Here is an 18,687-nt window from a genome sequence, read left to right as displayed (position 1 = left end):
ACAGTACCAGTTCTGCAGATCGAAGAGGTTAAGTGGGCATATGTGAGGTAAGGTTATCTCACAGGGAAGCTGGTCCCAAGCTGTTAAGGGCTTTATATACACTAACACCTTGAACTTGCTCTGGTAGCAAATCAGCAACAAGTGCAGGTCTCTGAGCAGAGGAATTATATGCTGATAGGGTTCTCGCCCCTGTCAGCAATTGCACTGCAGCATTCTGCACAAACTACAGCTTCCAGATCAAGCGCGAGGGAAGCCCCGCATAGAGTGCATTGCAGTAATCCAGTCTTGAAGTAAGCAGTGCATGGACTACTGTGCCCAGGCTTTATATAATAATAATAATAATAATAATAATAATAATAATAATAATAATAATAATAATATTTTATTATTTATACACCGTCCATCTGGCTGGGTTTCTACAGCCACCCTGGGCAGCTTCCAACAAAATATTAAAATACAATGGTCTGTTAAACATTATAGTGGTACCTCAGGTTAAGTACTTAATTCGTTCCCGAGGTCCGTTCTTAACCTGAAACTGTTCTCAACCTGAAGACCACTTTAGCTAATGGGGCCCCCTGCTGCCGCCGCACCACCATAGCACGATTTCTGTTCTTATCCTGAAGCAAAGTTCTTAACCTGAAGCACTATTTCTGGGTTAGCGGAGTGTGTAACCTGAAGCATATGTAACCCGAGGTACCACTGTAGAAGCTTCCCTAAACAGGGCTGCCTTCAGATGTCTTCTAAAAGTCTGGTAGTTGTTTTTCTCTTTGACATCTGGGGGGAGGGCGTTCCACAGGGCGGGTGCCACTACTGAGAAGGCTCTCTGCCTGGTTCCCTTTAACTTGCCTTCTCGCAGTGAGGGAACCGCCAGAAGACCCTCAGAGCTGGACCTCAGTGTCCGGGCAGAACAATGGGGGTGCAGACACTCCTTCAGATATACTGGACCGAGGCCGTTTAGGGCTTTAAAGGTCAGCACCAACAGTTTGGGAATGGCCGTACCTGTTGTACAAGTCTCAGGTCACAAAGAGCACTTGTAGCCACTGGGGCTACCCGGTACCAAAGCCAGACACTGAAGTACCCCTTGACTGCAAACCTGCTTCTTCAGGGAGAGTGCAGCAATCATTGTTGTCATACCAATTTCTCAGAAATGGGAATTACTATACGCCCACAGTGCTTCCGGCTTGCCAAGGTTCAAGTTCAGCTTGTTTCTCCTTATTGCATCCAGGTACCAACCCAAGCATTGCATGGCCACTGGGTGTCATCAGCATACCGATCACACCTTGATCCTTCTCACTTCCCACTGCTTCCTATGAATATTAAATAGTATTGAAGGTCAGCCCCTTCATCTAGAATCAAGTTGTGGGTGAGGATGGTCTTATCATGTGCCAATCTAGCACTGAACTCTGTGTGAAGTTTCATAATAATTTGTCCTTTTATTTCTTTATTTTTTAAAAAATTAATCTTTATTAATTTAAATTACACACATATACAAAGAATTTACAATCTCAAACCACAAAAAGAAAATTAAAGAAAAAACAATTAAGAAAAGAGAAAAGAAGAAAATACAGAAAGAAGAAAGAAGAAAAAGCAGATTTACGTGCATAAAAAAAATCTTAATCTTCCTAATTAATACTTAAATAAACCAGACTTCTGAGAAAACAAGTCTTTCAATCATTCTCAATGTACTGCTTATACTGTTGGTTTTTTTGAACAGTTTTATATTCTTTAATATTGTTCCCATCTACCCTACAAACAGTATTTGTTGTGTTTACAAGTATCACTCAAGTTCTGCTAATATGGTGTGGTTGGTACAATATGATCTTATATAATCCTTCAATATTCTCCATTCTCCAAATATTTTCTGCTTCAATACTCCTCTAACTCTTCCCGTCAGTTTTGCTAGTTGTAAATATTCTAACATGAGTATCTGCCAATCTGTGATTCTCGGTATTGTTTTGTTTTCCCACTTCCTCGCCACAAGAATTCTTGCTACTGTGGTGGCATACATGAACAGTGGTCTTATTTCTTTTTTAATTTCTAATGGTAAAATGCCTAAAAGAAAGATCTCTGGTTGTTGTTTTTTAAGTGAGTCTGAATACAGTAATTTCTTAAATTCATTATGGATATTATCCCAGAATTCCCTAATGATTGCACAAGTCCACCTCATGTGGTAGTATGACCCCACATCTATTTTACATCTCCAACAAATCAGTGACCCTCCTTTATACATTTTCGCTAGTTTCAAGGGGGTATGATGCCATCTATATAACATCTTCATGATGTTCTCCCAAAGGTTATAGCATGCTGTGAATTTAATATCTGCCTTCCACAATCTCTCCCATTGGTTCATATATATGTTGTATCCAAAATCATGTGCTCATTTCACTATAACTGACTTGACTTGTTCTTCTTTTGTTTCCCATCCCAAAAGATATTCATAGATTCATGAGATATTTTTCCTTTAATAAAAATTACCGTAATTTTCGTTCTATAGGACGCACCCGACCATAGGACGCACCTTGTTTTAGAGGGGGAGAACAAGAAACAAAAATCTCCCCCTCTCTGCTCAGCGCCCCTTCAGCGAAGCGGCAGGAGAAACGGAGCCCCTTCCATTTCTCCTCCCGCTTGGCTGAAGGGGGGCTGCGCAACTCTCCCTCTCGGCTGAAGCCAGGAGAGTCTTGCTCTCCCGGCTTCAGCAAAAGGAACCCGAAGCATTTGGAGTGCAGCGTGAGTTCCCACTGCGCTCCAAAGGCTTCAGGCGGCTATCCCTGAAGCCTGGAGAGCGAGAGGGGCCCTGGCCCTGCGCACCGACCCCTCTCGCTCTCCAGGCTTCAGCAAAAGCAACACGAAGCCTTGTTATAAATAACAAGGGTGACAGAGGGCATCCCTGTCTCGTCCCTTTTCTGATGGAGATGTTCTCTGTGAGGTTACCATTTGTTAGAAGTCCAGCCATCTGCTGTTCATATATTGCCTCTATTCCCTTCTTAAATTGTATTCCAAAATTCATTATTTCCAGTTGTTTTTTCATGTAGAACCAAGAGACATTATCAAATGCCTTTTCAGCATCAAGTAGTAGTAAAGCTGCCGTTTTATCACTATTTGCTTCTGGGTATTCTAATATGTCTATGATGTTTCTTGTATTCCTGAGATTTGTCTGCCAGGGAGGATTCCAGCTTGATTTGGATGAATAACATCTTTAATGACCTCTCTGAGCCTATTTGCCAATATGTTAGGAAAGATTTTGTAATCATAATTTAAAAGTGATATTGGCCTATACTTAGTCATTAACTCTGGGTCCCCTCCCTGTTTGGGTATGGCGGTTATGTATGCTTCTTTCCATGAATCGAGTACTTTCCCTTGATTGCAGATGTTACTCATTATTTCAGTAAGTGGTGTAATTAATATTGCTTCCATTTTTTTATAATATTCCGCTGGGAGGCCGTCTGGGCCAGGTGTTTTGCCTACTTTAACTTTCTGGGTAGCTTTCTTAATTTCTGCTTCTGCTATTGGGGCATCCAATATTTAAAGTTTCTCTTTCTTAATCTCTGGGTTTTTCTGTTCATGTAGATAATATTCAACTTTCCCCCCTATATCTAATTCTTTCTTATACAAATCTCCATAATATTTTACAAATTTTTGCATTATTATCTTAGGATCATCTATACATTTCTCATTTATTTTTATTCTATTTACTTGTTTTTCATTTCTCCTCTTTTTGAGTTGCCATGCCAAGTATTTACTTGGTTTGTTGGCAAACTCAAAATTATTTTGTTTACCCATTCTCAAATTCAATTCCATTTCTTGCTCTATTTTTGATTTGTATTCTGCCTGCAATAGTTTAATTTCTCTTTTAATTTTGTCATCGCTTGGTTGTTTATTTAATTCTTTTTCTTTTTCCTTTATTTCCTCCAACAATTCTGTTTTTTCTTTTTCACTTTCTTTTCTTAATATCATATTTTGTTTTATAAAATATCCCCTGATGACCGCCTTGCTCACATCCCATATTGTTCTTACATCACTAACTTATTTGTTGTTCAATTCAAAATATCCTTTCAAATTTTTTTTTGCACCCTCTACTATCTTTTCATATTTCAATAGAAGTTCATTTAGTTTCCATTTCCGCATTCCTGTTGTCCAATCTGGTTTTATTCTCAACAAAACCAGGCTGTGGTCCAAAATTGTTTTTGGTAGAATTTGTACCTCTTCAATCCTTCTTAGCAGCTCTTTGGAAAGCCAAATGGCATCTATCCTGCTAGCCAATTTCTTTGGTTTGGAATAGTATGTATATTTTTTCTCTATTCTTTGCTTGTATCTCCATGAATCTACTAAATCTAAATTTTCACTCATTTTTAGAAAGGTGGATGGTAATTTCTCTTGGTTTTTATTTCCTCCAGGCCTATCTAATTGCGGGTCAATTACTCATTTAAATCCCTGATTAATATTATTTTGTCTTCCAGATATTCCATCAGCTTTATTTCTAAGTTCTTAAAGAAGGCTGCTTTTCTTTCATTAGTGCTTTTAAATTTGTTATAGGTGAAAAAAGAAATTGGAGATGTGAGCATCTTGATAAATAACGCTGCAGCAACAAAAATAGCAGTACTGTGTTCAACCAAGGATGAGCTGATCCAGAACATGTTCGACATTAACGTTCTTGCTCATTTCTGGGTAATATTATTATTACTTATTGAATTTATATCTGCTCCCCTTCCCCCCTCCAGTTTATCTCCATTTTTCAGCCTCTACCTTTCTGGCTTCCTTCTACCTGCTTCCTTTCTCTTGGTTTGGGACTCTCCTGGAAACTGAAGCCAACCATCGCTTTATTCTCCAGCTGTGTACATGGCCAGCTCCCAACACTGTGGTATGATGGAGGCATGACGTCCTACTTTTTATGCTCATAATGCAATATAGAAGCATAAAACGGTTAAAAATTAAGCAATAAAAAGACAAGGTAAAAAGTAGGGTGTCATGTATCCATCTACATCAGGGGTTAGCAAACTTTGTCAGCAGGGGGCCGGTCCACTGTCCCTCAGATCTTGTGGGGGGCCGGACTATATTTTTTTTGGGGGGGGGGAATGAATGAATTCCAATTCCCCACAAATAACCCAGAGATGCATTTTAAATAAAAGGACACATTCTACTCATGTAGACTGTCCGTGGGCCAGATTTAGAAGGCGATTTGGCCAGATCTGGCCCCCAGGCCTTAGTTTGCCTACCCATGATCTACGTTGTGAAAACCATTCCTTAACCCTTCCTTAACTTGAAAAACCATGCGAGTAAATCAGCCCTAGACTTCCAGCTCCCATCACCCTCGGCAAGCATGGTCAATGATGAGAGTTGTAGTCCAACAATGTCTAGAGAGCACTACATTGGCCACCCCTGGGATTAATCAGTTACATGAATCTATTAAAAATTTGTGCTGGACTGACTATACCCCCTTCCTCTTTCATGGAAATGTTCAGCACCCATGGAAGCAAATAATAATTGGAGACTTGTGGAGTTGGGGGATCAGGATCTCTAAAATGTTCACAAAATATAAAATCTTCATTGCTTAGTCTCAGTCATACAACAGTTTGATAAAAAGTGGGACACCACTCAAATGTTAATAAAACAAACTTAATAAACCTTAAGTTTCTGATTGTTTTCAGTTTGCCATACGAGGATCCTATGAGGTGATCAAGGATCCTCCCTTTTTTCCATTTCTTTAACCCAGAGATAGTAAACTCTTTGTCTTCAAAATGTTGTTGGACTACAACTCCCATCATCCCTGATCATTGGCTATGCTGGATTGGCAAATGCTGCTATAGTCCCTTCAGCAAACAGCAGGTTACTTCCAGATATTGGCATGGTCCAGGGTCCACCTGCTCACTCTCATGTCTTTCCTCCTAATTGTAGTTCTTATATGAGGCCTGGGGAACATTTGGCCCTCTGGGTCACCAACTCACATGGACTACAACTCCCATCATCCCTAACCATATGATGTGAAGGCTAAGGCTGATGGGAACTGGAGTCCAATAACATCTGGAGGGCAAAGGCTTCCCCAGACAGATTTCTGACAAAACATTTTGGAACCATTAGCTTCTAACTTTTCATTTTCTTTCTTTCTTTGTTTTAATTTGCATTCAAGACAGTTAAAGCATTCCTGACACCAATGATTAAAAACAATCACGGACATATTGTCACGGTTGCTTCATTCGCTGGGCATTTAGGCATTCCATACATGGTTTGCTACAGGTATGAATCATTGTGGTTTTCTTTTATCAGGGTAGCAAGTTCAAGCTCAGCTCAAAAGGGGTCCACAATTGTTGTACGTTTGGGAGCCACTGGTTTAGAGGGTTGTTTAGCTAACATGGCGGATTCCTGAGTCACATGGGAGAAGCACATGAGGAAAGTCCCAAGAAAGAGGCAATTTGGCCGCTCAAAAATGGAGTTCTTGGTCCAAACTTTGCAGGTCCTCTACATTCCCAGTCAGGGTCTTAGCTAATTAAAATCAGGGTCTTAGCTAATTAAAATAAAAATCAGATTGGTTTTCAAAAATAATAATTGTGTGCTGATTTGCAAAAGGTCTTACTTTTAAAAAAGAAGGGATTACATTTGAAATAAAGGGATGTGTGTGTGTTTATGTGCTTTTAAGGAGATGGGGGGGAAACCATTTTGTATGTTATACCATAATAAGCATAAATGAAAGAATATCACAGGGCGGCGACCTGAAAAATGTTCTCTTCCACCATTCTCTTCTGTCCTACGGAATGCCCTTCCCTTCGCTGTATGGGAAGCAGCAACCACCAATTGCTTCAGACATTGTGCAAAGATGTAAGGCAGGATTCAGAGAAGGCGCCTCATCGGCAAAAGCCCCATGGAAGGACTGCCATTTTCACAACAGGGCTCTGCCCTATGTGCCCCCAACTCAGAACACCCTGAAATTGGCTTGGAGGAAAAACCCAGAACAGTGTATATAGGGAGCGAAGGGGGGAGGGAGTTGTCCTGTCTAGCAAGCGGTAATGCTTGCCTTTACAAAATGGTTGCCTTAGCGCAATGCTGACTTCTTCTCACACCTATTTTACATGGGGTTTCCCTGCCCCATATAAGACCCTGTTTCTAATTTGTTTGAATTTCATTGATTTGAAGCGTATTCCATTGAACGTGGGGTTTTATTTGTTTTTATATGCTTTTATACTGCTGTTGTGATGGTTTTAGGTTTTATGTTTGTTTTAATGATACTGTCGGTTTATTTATTTTGTCAAACACCACTTCAGGTTTTTTTAAGATATATTAAAAATTAAGCGGATTATAAATGCTTTAAAAACTAAGACATCTATTTCCCCATAAATCGTGTCTAACCTCACCTCACGCCCCTCCCTCAGTTCAAGCAAGTGGAGTGCTGTGGGATTTCATGAGAGTCTGAAAGCGGAGCTGAGCCTTTTGAAAATGGATGGGATTGAAACAACATGCATGTGCCCTGTTTTTATGAACACTGACTCTGTAAAACTCCTTAAGGCAAGGTAAGTGATAATAAGGGTAGGGAGTTTGTATCCACCTGCCCCATTGCATTAACTGTTCTTTGATGCATCTGTGTCGCCTTTTTCCAGTTTCTCTAAGCAGTGAGAAGTTCTAAGGTTCTCTCTCGGAAGACAGAACATGGTGTGCAGTAGCATGCACCAACCTTGTGCTTATTTCAATTCACATCTGACATGCGAAATGGAAAAATTCTTGATGGTGGTGGTGGTGAACGCAGCCTGTGTTACAAACAATAAGTGTTCTGTGAAGGGTAAGGTAAAGGGGGACCCCTGACCATTAGGTCCAGTCGTGGACGACTCTGGGGTTGCAGTGCTCATCTCGCTTTATTGGCTGAGGGAGCTGGCGTACAGCCTCCAGGTCATGTGGCCAGCATGACTGAGCCCTTCTGGCGAACCTGAGCAGCACACGGAAATGCCGTTTACCTTCCCACTGGAGTGGTACCTATTTATCTACTTGCACTTTGACATGCTTTCAAACTGCTAGGTTAGCAGGAGCAGGGACTGAGCAACGGGAGCTCACCCCGTCACGGGGATTCGAACCGCTGACCTTCTGATCAGCAAGCCCAAGAGGCTCAGTGGTTTAACCCACAGTGCTTCTGCTAATGCAATTCTCATTGTCCGTACTGAGTTGGGGCTGGTGTAGCACCTATCCTGCAAAAGGAAGCTTTGTAGTGGCCAGTTCTGAGCCTGAATACTTTGTGCTAGAAAGCAGATTGCTCTTCTCAAAAACAGGAGGTGTGGGGAATATAATGTTAAAAGTGTTCAGGTTAAGAGCTGGCAGTCAGGTCCTGACTTTCCTGTAATATTGTCCATTGGGGGTGTTTAAACCTCACAATCTGAAATGCTAATGGAAAGTTTGGGGTTGTTGTTGTTGTTTAGTCGTTTAGTCGTGTCCGACTCTTCATGACTCCATGGACCAGGTAAATACCACTTTGGGGTACTTGGCTCCAAACCTGAGTGCTAGAACCAGTGAAGGCGGTGAAGGTCCTGTGTGAGTGTCTGGAGGCGGTTGGAGGATGGATGGGGGCTAACAGATTGAGGTTGAATCCTGACAAGACAGAAGTACTCTTTTTGGGGGACAGGAGGCGGGCGGGTGTGGAGGATTCCCTGGTCCTGAATGGGGTAACTGTGCCCCTGAAGGACCAGGTGCGCAGCCTGGGAGTCATTTTGGACTCACCGCTATCCATAGAGGTGCAGGTCAATTCTGTGTCCAGGGCAGCTGTCTACCAGCTCCATCTGGTACGCAGGTTGAGACCCTACCTGCCCATGGACTGTCTCACCAGAGTGGTGCATGCTCTAGTTATTTCTCGCTTGGACTACTGCAATGCGCTCTACATGGGACTACCTTTGAAGGTGACCCGGAAACTACAACTAATCCAGAATGCGGCAGCTAGACAGATGGCTGGGAGTGGCCGCTGAGACCACATAACACTGGTCTTGAAAGACCTTCACTAGCTCCCAGTACGTTTTCAAGCACATTTCAAAGTGTTGGTGCTGACCTTTAAAGCCCTAAACGGCCTCAGTCCAGTATACATGAAGGTCTCCACCCCCATCGTTCTGCCTGGACACTGAGGTCCAGCGCCGAGGGCCTTCTGGCAGTTCCCTCACTGCAAGAAGCCAAGATACAGGGAACCAGGCAGAGGGCCTTCTCGGTAGTGGCCCCTGCCCTGTGGAACGCCCTCCCACCAGATGTCAAAGAGAAAAACAACTACCAGACTTTAAGAAGACATCTGAAGGCAGCCCTGTTTAGGGAAGCTTTTAATGTTTAACAGACCATTGTATTTTAATATTTTGTTGGAAGCTGCCCAGAGTGGCTGGGGAAACCCAGCCAGGGTATAAATAATTTATTATTATTATTATTATTATTATTATTATTATTATTATTATTCTCTTCAGCCCTTCCTCTTGGAACTAGCTGGAGCCCAGAACAATGGGTGGAGGAAGCGGGATGCAGTGGGGGCGGGTTGCCCCAGGTGTCGCTACTGAGGGTGACAAAATGCCAGGCGGCACTCATCGTGGGGCCTGCAGCACACCTGAGCCACGCGTCTCTCCTGGGAGTGACATGATGGCTTGGGTGCCCACGGGCTCCACACTGCCCCAAATAGTCCGCCCGCTGCCTCCCCCTCAGCTGTCGGGCGGCTGAGTGGGAGGAGGCAGGCAGACTCCTTGGTGGCCCCGCAGAGTGTCCTGCCCTGGCTTGCCTCGCCCCGTGGGCAGCTGACCTTGTCCCTGGGCACAGGGCACACGCGTTGCCCCAGGCGCCCAATCGGCTTGCTCCACTGCTGCCCAGAACAGAAGCATAATGGCATAAATGCTAAGCTGTGGTTCAGCTTCTGCTACGCATGCAAACAAGCCTACTTCAATCCCCCACATCTTGAAAAAGAACCAGGAGAGAATCCTATGTGAAATCCTGGAGAGCTGCTATCAGAATACACAATACTGTGCTTCACAGACAGCTCGTATCACAGTTTCCTTTGTTCCTATGCAAGGCTTGTTGAGTAGAGCAAGTCTCAAATGGAAGCACCGTTGCTCCACAGGACTTGCGTAGGAATACACCACAACACTTGGTTGTGGGTCTGTATGGTAGTTACAGCTGGATTTGGTCTTTGAACAAAGCAGGCTATAAATTGGAATGAATAAGCAATCAAACATTTATTTTCCCTATAACTTCAGGTACCCTTTGTTAGAGGTGGAAGACTCAGCCAAAGCATTAATGGAAGGAATACTTACTAACCAGAAAATGATTTTCGTTCCACGGTGGGCCAAATTTCACCAACTTATGAAGTAAGTGTAATGCATATAATGAAACTGGTGTTCTATTTGTCTGGCTGTAAGCCAAGCTTTCTATTTGGCAATACAAATTATTTATATTGCAATTTAATAACTAGAGAGTCAAGATGTTGACAAAGATGTAGGTGCTAAAATAGGAAAAGGTGGATCCATGTCAGTGGCGTAGCGTGGGTTGTCAGCACCCGGGGCAAGGCAAGTAATTTGCGCCCTCTAACCCGTGGATTTGCGCCCCCTAACCCTAACCCCCAGATGTTGCGCCCGGTGTGGCCGGCCCCCCCTGCACCCCCCACGCTACGCCACTGATCCATGTTACTACCTTTTATAATGCACCAGGATAATTTGGGCTGATTATCTTGAGGAAATTTGACTGCTATCCCAGACAGGTGCCTTCCATGACAAGCAGTCGGGCGTGCCGCTATTCTGAGTGATTTAACAGATGCGTTTTCTTTTGGAGAGTCAAACAACAGCAATGTCCAATAGCCACTGAAAGCCTTATCCTCAATATTTAAAGTCTTCCAAGTTGGTGGCCTCTTGTGGAAGCTGATTAACTGTGTACTGTGTAAAAAAAGTACAGTGGTACTTTGGGTTAAGAACTTAATTCGTTGCGGAGGTCCGTTCTTAACCTGAAACTGTTCTTAACCTGAAGCACCACTTTAGCTAATGGGGCCTCCCGCTGCTGCTGCCATGCCACCGCTGTGCGATTTCTGTTCTCATCCTGAAGCAAAGTTCTTAGCCTGAGGTACTATTTCTGGGTTAGCGGAGTCTGTAACCTGAAGCGTCTGTAACCCGAGGTACCACTGTACTTCCTTCTGTCTGCTGTTGTTGCTGTTGCTTGTCTGACTATCCAAAAGACATTGTTGTCAGTGTGTATGATCCCAGGAAACATTAGTTCCATTTTCTGAGGAATATACAGTGTGTGTGCTGATTTGAAGTATTATCATTATTCCATGGATATTCCTATTCCATTAGGACAAGTAAGGCACTGTCCATCAATCTCAGTCTGCCCTCTGCTAGCCCCTGCCTGCCTACCTCCTTACAACCAGCCTAGGGGGTGGAACTGCCTATCAGTGGCGTAGCGTGGGGGGTGCAGGGGGGGGCGGCCGCACCGGGCGCAACATCTGGGGGTTAGGGTTAGGGGGCGCAAATCCACGGGTTAGGGGGTGCAAATTACTTGCCTTGCCCCGGGTGCTGACAACCCATGCTACACCACTGCTGCCTATCAGCCTCCTCCTCCTTTGCCTCAGTGTTGCCTTTGTAGAACTCAGCAGAGAAGAGGATGGGCAAAACCATAATTAGCCGGATCTGCTCATCATTGTTGTTCACCTTCCTGCATTCCGTCCTACCGCCCACGAGGCATCAGCCTCCACTGTCATTATTCCACATTGGGTTATTATACTTCCCATCAAAAGTATTTTTACTCAAAAAAGTGGTTTATAATTTTATATATATATATATATATATATATATATATATATATATATATATATATATATATATTTAAATGCAAAAAAATGAGGTCAAGGTGTCTTTTTGTTTTGTTTTGTAACCCACTATTTACAATCAAGTAGTAAAGAAATTTTATTCAATAAATAAATAAATAGACAAATAAGCCATAAATGCCAGTGTTTCAAGATCAGACTGATTAGATTATAATTGTTGTGATCTTTCTTTGTAATTCTGAAATAGCTCTAACCATAAGAATCATATAGAAGTGTTTTCTGTACCATTGTAACCCCACTCCTCCATTATGTCTTCTAGGTGTTTGCCAGAACGTGCTTACAATACCATCATGAATGCTGTCATGTTGTTTCAAAGTATTTAAATGATTAAATGATTGGTTAATTCCACAATGAGTCCACCGCTCTTAACCACTACACCATGCTCCTGCCAACCTAGCAGTTCGAAAGCACATCAAAGTGCAAGTAGATCAATAGGTGGGAAGGTAAACGGCGTTTCCGTGCGCTGCTCTGGTTCGCCAGAAGCGGCTTAGTCATGCTGGCCACATGACCCGGAAGCTGTACGCTGGCTCCCTCGGCCAGTAAAGCGAGATGAGCGCTGCAACCCCAGAGTCAGCCACGACTGGACCTAATGGTCAGGGATCCCTTTACCTTTAATTCCACAATATGATGGAAATAATGTTTGTGTGCATTTCTTCTGTTCCATGAACAAATATGCAAATTATGATATATATTTTCACTTCACAGAAGCGAATGTAATTCCCCCCCACACACATACTATTTTCTCAGTGTTTAGCACTTTTATCATATGCTAAAACAGGTATGCTCACAATCAGATCGCACCTGCGGTCTCCTCCTGCTTAGCACTTTTATGCAGCTTATTTATTGCAAGTAATGAACTGGCAAGACCTGAAAAATAAAAGTTCCGGAATAATGGACATTTTAACTGCTGTAATTTCTCAGGGCCATGTTAAAGTCTTTGGAGTATCTGCTATGTGCTCTTCACAGCTATATCTTCCCCTTCCCCCCAATAAACTCATTATATTAAGTTACTAAAGAACGGGTTCTTCAAAAATGCTTGTTGCCATGATTATAACTATGACAACTTTCCCAGAAAAATAAAACCACCCAGAGCTTTAAATTACAATTAGAGCAGCAGTAGATTGCAAAGATGGTGGAAGTTTCCTGGATGCATAAAGAACAGCTCAAATAACAACCTACCGGAAGAAGTAAAAAGGTATCTGGGAAAGCAGAAGAGTGTTCAGAAAAGCTCAAGGGCTTTTATTTCTCATAAGAGACATTTAATAGGCAATTTAACTATTGGGCTCAGATACAGAGGTGGGGGAGAGATTCAATTCAGTTAACATTTAAAGTTGAACGTACCAGATCCACACTTTATTTTATTTTTTACCAAAAATTTTATTGGTTTTTACAATATTAGCAGCAAACAAAAACACAAAACAAACAAAACATAACAAACATAAATCATAACTGTCAGGGGTTCAGGGACAGAGGCACAGGTGAGGGGGGAGACGGAGAGCGATGGGGAAGAATCCCAGGACAGTGAGGAAGAGGATGACAATGACTTGAGGTCTTCCATGAGTCTCTCAAGTGAATCGAAGGATTCCCAGAAGGGGGCGCCCCTGGTCAAGCCAAGGGGGGTCACAGGGGGGACTTGCCAGGAGCAGGGAAGCAGCAGGGAAACCCCGAGTGGGAGTGGGAGATCGGGGCCGGCTTCCCAGCAGGAACGGAGTGAAGAGGGTGGAGTTCCCAGTGTGACACACGGAGCAGAGCAGGAAGGAGACAGGGGAAGGAGATCGAGGCAGGACGTCCTGCCGGAAGGGGCGGAGAGTAGTACAGGGAGTAGTGTAACTGTCAAGAGGAAGGTCAGGGGTAGCGAACGCGCGCCAAGTTCAAATGTGGAGGCGCGCGGAAATGCAGAGAGCCCGGAGGAGGAGCCTGGTCCCAAAGCACGAAGGAGGGGGGAGCAGGCATCTGAGGAATCCGCGTCAGGAGAAAGCAGGAGGGAAGGAACCCAGGGGGGCAGAAAGACCCTGCGGAAAAGGAAGGACAGGAAGAGGTGGACTAGCACAAGCCTCTTAAACTGGTGTAGAGGCGGGACCGATTCAGAGGGGACTTCAAACGTCTAAGGCTAAGAGACGCGGGGCTGCACGCTTCGGTTGTGGAACCAATAATGAACTGCAATAAACATCCTTGTATATAAGAAGAGCTTGGCGTTGGTCTTTTGTGTGCTGAGACCTGAGGCAGCCCTTGACAATAACCTTATTGAAAACAACAGTTATTAACTTTGTAAAACGACTTCCTCGTTTCCCCTTAGTTGAATTTCATTGCATATCCTTATAACGGTTTTCCAAATCCCAATTTTGATACCCTTTAAATTAAACATTAACATCTTTAAATCTTCTCCTTCTTGTATTAAACATATTATTTTATCAGTTAACATAAATACAATCCTAAGCCCATTAAGTATCTGGAAGCTATTTCCAGTTATTTAGCTTAACAAATTTAGCTAAATAATCATTAAATTTCTTCCATTCTTCGTGGTGTTCCTCCTCCTTCTGGTCACAGGCTCTTCCGGTTAGATCGGCTAGCTCCAAAAAATCCATCATCTTCATCTGCCATTCTTCTACTGTTGGTAATTCTTGAGTTTTCCACTTTTTAGCTAACAAAATACGAGCCGCAGTTGTGGCATACAAAAATAGTTTAACATCTTTCTTTGGCAATTCCAAACCTGTTATTCCAAGAAGAAAGGCCTCTGGTTTCTTTATAAATGTATATTTCAACATTTTTTTCAATTCATTATAAATCTTTTCCCAGAAGTCTTTCACCTTGGGGCAGGTCCACCACATATGAAAGAATGTTCCTTCCTTTTCCAACATGTATTATCACAATTATGATACATCTTTGCTAATTTTACAGGAGTCAAATACCATCTATACATCATCTTCATAATACCAGATCCACACTTTAAAGAAACAATATACAAACTGAAATGCAGTCATCCTTCAAAGTGCACACTTATCTGAACTCTCTAGCCCAGTAATGTGTACAAAAATGCATATACTGGTGTAAACAGTGCATATAAATACATATATGAGTGAAAATGGCATAACATTGCTTTACAAAAATGTGTATATTAGGCAAATCTGCACACAACATGTGTATAATTTGCAAAAAAATACGGACAATTTTCATTAGGCCATTTTTAAAAAATGCAAATTGATACAGAAATGTGGAGAACTGCATTTAGAATTCAAAAACTGAGAAATTAAGAAAACCCTGAATTTGACAGGCTTGCCCGTGAGCTCAGATTGCTTTACAGACTGTTGGAACAAAACGTTGTTCATACAAACCAGGTTTTTTTTTCAGAAAAGCAATTTATCTCTCCAAATATGGGAAATAGAGAACACTTGTTCAAAAATCAATGCACATCATTATTGCCTTTTAACATATCTTAGGGCCAATGTTCACATGACAATCTGGAAGAAGAAGCTGTGCCTGCAGGTGTATATACTTATTCCTGATTTCTGGGAAATGTCAGACAGAGCTCAGTAGGTGGCACTCTTTACTTACAATCTGCATTGAAAAATGATAGCCTTCTACAAACAAGGGAGGTTTGGAAATTGACCAGAGAACTTAAATGATTGGGGTTGTGTGACAGCTGCCTTTTGCATCTTGAGTCGAACTAACCCACCCAGTCCTTTGCTGAAGAATGTCAAGGGGTTTGTGTAATACTTACATAACAGGACACCAAATGAGTAGTAAAGACCAAGGGCAGAACACTCCCAGCTGGTTGACATTTTGCAGTGTCATTAAAACTGCATTCCACATGGAAAGCCTAGGAAATGCAGAGTGAGAACAAAACAAAAGCAGAAGTGTTAAGACCTTGTTTGCTTTTAGGATCAGCTAATGGCCACAGCAGGTGAGTAAACAAAACCAGGGCTTATTGGTTGTTGTAATGATGCAGCTAACATGCACCCAAGCTTATCTTTCCCATCAGTGGCCCGAAATCCATATGAACACAAGACCAGGAGCAGCTCTCAGTCCATCTGTGTAAATGTGCCACCCACTACAGGTGCATTCTGATGGACATTTACCTGGAAGCAAGCACCACAGAGTTCAGCAAGATTTGCTTTAGAGTAAAGATGCATGCGGGAGGCAGTGGAAGACAGGAGTGCCTGGCATGCTCTGGTCCATGGGGTCACGAAGAGTCAGACATGACTAAATGACTAAACAACAACAACAACAAAAGATGCATGTCCATGATCACTGCAGATGGTGACAGTAGTCACAAAATTAAAAGATGCCTCCTTCTTGGGAGAAAAGTGATGACAAACGTAGACAGCATCTTAAAAAGCAGAGACATCACCTTGCCAACAAAGGTCCGTATAGTTAAAGCTATGGTTTTCCCAGTAGTGATGTATGGAAGTGAGAGCTGGACCATAAAGATCGCCGAAGAATTGATGCTTTTGAATTATGGTGCTGGAGGAGACTCCTGAGAGTCCCATGGACTGCAAGAAGATCAAACCTATCCATTCTGAAGGAAATCAGCCCTGAGTGCCCTCTGGAAGGACAGATCCTGAAGCTGAGGCTCCAATACTTTGGCTACCTCATGAGAAGAGAAGACTCCCTGGGAAAGACCCTGATGAGAGCCAGTGTGGTGTAGTGGTTAAGAGCGGTAGTCACGTAATCTGGGAAACCGGGTTCATGTCTCCGCTCCTCCACATGCAGCTGCTGGGGGGCCAGTCACACTTCTGTGAAGTCTCTCAGCCCCACTCACCTCACAGAGTGTTTGTTGTGGGGAAGGAAGGGCAAGGAGAATGTTAGCCGCTTTGAGACTCCTGAAGGGGAGTGAAAGGCGGGATATCAAATCCAAACTCCTCCTCCTCCTCCTCTTCTTCTTCTTCTTCTTCTTCTTCTTCTTCTTCTTCTTCTTCTTCTATGTTGAGAAAGATGGAGGGCACAAGGAGAAGGGGACGACAGAGGACAAGATGGTTGGACAATGTTCTTGAAGCTACTAACATGAGTTTGACCAAACTGCGGGAGGCAGTGGAAGACAGGAGTGCATGGCATGCTCTGGTCCATGGAGTCATGAAGAGTCGGACACCGCTAAACGACTAAACAACAACAAAAGATGCATGTGGTCAGAGTGTCATGCAGGCAGCAGTAGGTTTCTGATGGCATGCTACAGCGGCAGCTTTCAGTTTCTGCCTGCATCTAAGGGGTGCAGCTGTTTCCATGGATTCACTATAGCAACCAAGCTGGGCAAAGTATGCCTTTGTTTGTTTTGAAGGCTGGGCTTCAGGGAAGGGAGAAAAATATGCCAGTCCTTCATTCTGCCTGTCAGCATTTTCACTGTGGTGCTAAGTGGGCCAAATCTGAATGCACTTTTTCATCTCCAAGGGGTGTGGGCTGAGAGGTGATTAAGTGCTCTGTAGTATAACCAACAGACAAGTCTTTCCTCTCTCCTTCCTATTTCAACTAAATTGAACCTCATCCTAAGCCTTAAATTGAAGGGGAGCATTAGGAAACATGTGTGCAAAGGAGGAATGAGGAATGTGTGTTTCTCCCATCAACCCCAGCCAACATGGTAGGTGATCAAAGATTATGGGAATTTTGTTTCAGCAACGTTTGGAGGGCCACAGATTTCCCCTCCCAGGTTAAAGATTACAAAATGCTGAGTATTGGTGCTCTCATTTCTGAACAATTTCCTGTTTCTCCACAAGCTGCCCTTTATTGACATTGATGGTAATTCCTCCTCCCGGTCTTTCAGATTTGCTTCTGACCTTTTCATGGTCCTGTTGTTTGTTTGACTTTGATCCATCTGGATACATCATAGACTTTGTTCCATAAAATTGTGCCTTGTTTGCCCTGACAAATGTCCCTGTAGCTCAAGGATGGGGAGTCTGTTTCTCTCTAGATGTTGTTGCACCACCATTCCGATCACACCTGTTGTTGGCTGAGGCTGATGTGAGCTGGCATCAAACAACGTCTGGAGGGCCTTCCAAGTTATTCATTAAAAAATATTTATAAAAAGTATTTATATAGCGTATTTATTTATAAAAAGTATTTATATAGTGTCTCTTAGGCAAACATCTCATACTTTTCACAACCTTAATACAACAGAATGCATTAAAATATTATAAATTAAACAAGCACTATTGATAGTCAGAATTGTTTTTACAATGAATGGTTGGCATCAATAACCAGCAAAAGCCTCAATAGAAAGGTAACGTTTCAACCTGTGCTCAGATTGCTCCACTTTTGCTCCTCCTTCCTAGGGAATGGGATTAACCCCGAGTCAGCCCAATACATTTTGTGACCTGAGGTGAACTATAGAATGGTGCCCCACCACTATGTCATTTTCCTACCAAGGAAAGGTTTTCTGTCACATGCGCCCAAGCACATGGGAAGAAAAGCCAGTGGTGTCCAACTGTGCGTGCACTTGCTTACTTTATTTCCAGTTAGGAGAATGTACCACCAGCTCCACAAGGACACCCGTAGCCAAAGATGCCCTGTCGGTTTACTGACCTAAATGCAACGCACCACACAATGGGAGAGCAAGCAAGCACAAAAGCAAGGCTAACACACACAAAAGGAAGCAGCTCACCATTCCACACATCCTGGATTAAAGTGGAGACAGATTCAGGTAGGTAGCTGAAGAAGATTCAGGTAGGTCTGAAAAAGTGTGCATGCACACGAAAGCTCATACCAAGAACAAACTTAGTTAGTCTCTAAGGTGCTACTGGGCATTTAAATATATATATATATATATTTCTAAAGCGGAGACACTCACTCACATTGCTCTTGCTCACTAGCTGGCAGCAAGCAAGCAAGAGTGCTTTGCAGATTTGCAGCAAACCATTATCGTGGTGCTGTGTGAACGCAACCACTGCATGCTTCCC

General features: G+C 43.0%; 2 protein-coding genes across 4 annotated transcripts in view; both read left to right on the top strand.

Moving 5' to 3' along the window:
• Positions 1-18,687, top strand: part of LOC310685915 (17-beta-hydroxysteroid dehydrogenase 13-like) — a 162,010-nt gene that overhangs the window by 4,083 nt on the left and 139,240 nt on the right. For 2 of the 3 annotated variants that reach the window (XM_083459030.1, XM_083459031.1), the window contains 5 exons: positions 4,534-4,665; positions 6,125-6,231; positions 7,362-7,499; positions 10,188-10,298; positions 12,063-12,821. In XM_083459030.1, the coding sequence (XP_083315156.1) occupies positions 4,534-4,665; positions 6,125-6,231; positions 7,362-7,499; positions 10,188-10,298; positions 12,063-12,126 (552 nt within the window). In that variant the 3' untranslated portion in view covers positions 12,127-12,821. Of the gene's footprint in view, positions 1-4,533; positions 4,666-6,124; positions 6,232-7,361; positions 7,500-10,187; positions 10,299-12,062; positions 12,822-18,687 lie in introns of those variants that run through there. The other variant, XR_014515601.1, reaches the window with a different exon arrangement.
• Positions 16,797-18,687, top strand: part of KLHL8 (kelch like family member 8) — a 30,575-nt gene continuing 28,684 nt past the window's right edge. The window contains exons 1-2 of the mRNA XM_083458773.1: positions 16,797-17,372; positions 18,247-18,431. The gene's annotated coding sequence lies outside the window, so the exon portion shown is untranslated. The remainder of the gene's footprint in view (positions 17,373-18,246; positions 18,432-18,687) is intronic.

Source organism: Podarcis liolepis, assembly GCF_965112155.1.
Source record: "Podarcis liolepis genome assembly, chromosome: 9".
Lineage (NCBI taxonomy): Eukaryota > Metazoa > Chordata > Lepidosauria > Squamata > Lacertidae > Podarcis > Podarcis liolepis.
Note: the sequence above shows the minus strand (reverse complement) of the source record. Positions and strands in the feature narration are given on the sequence as shown.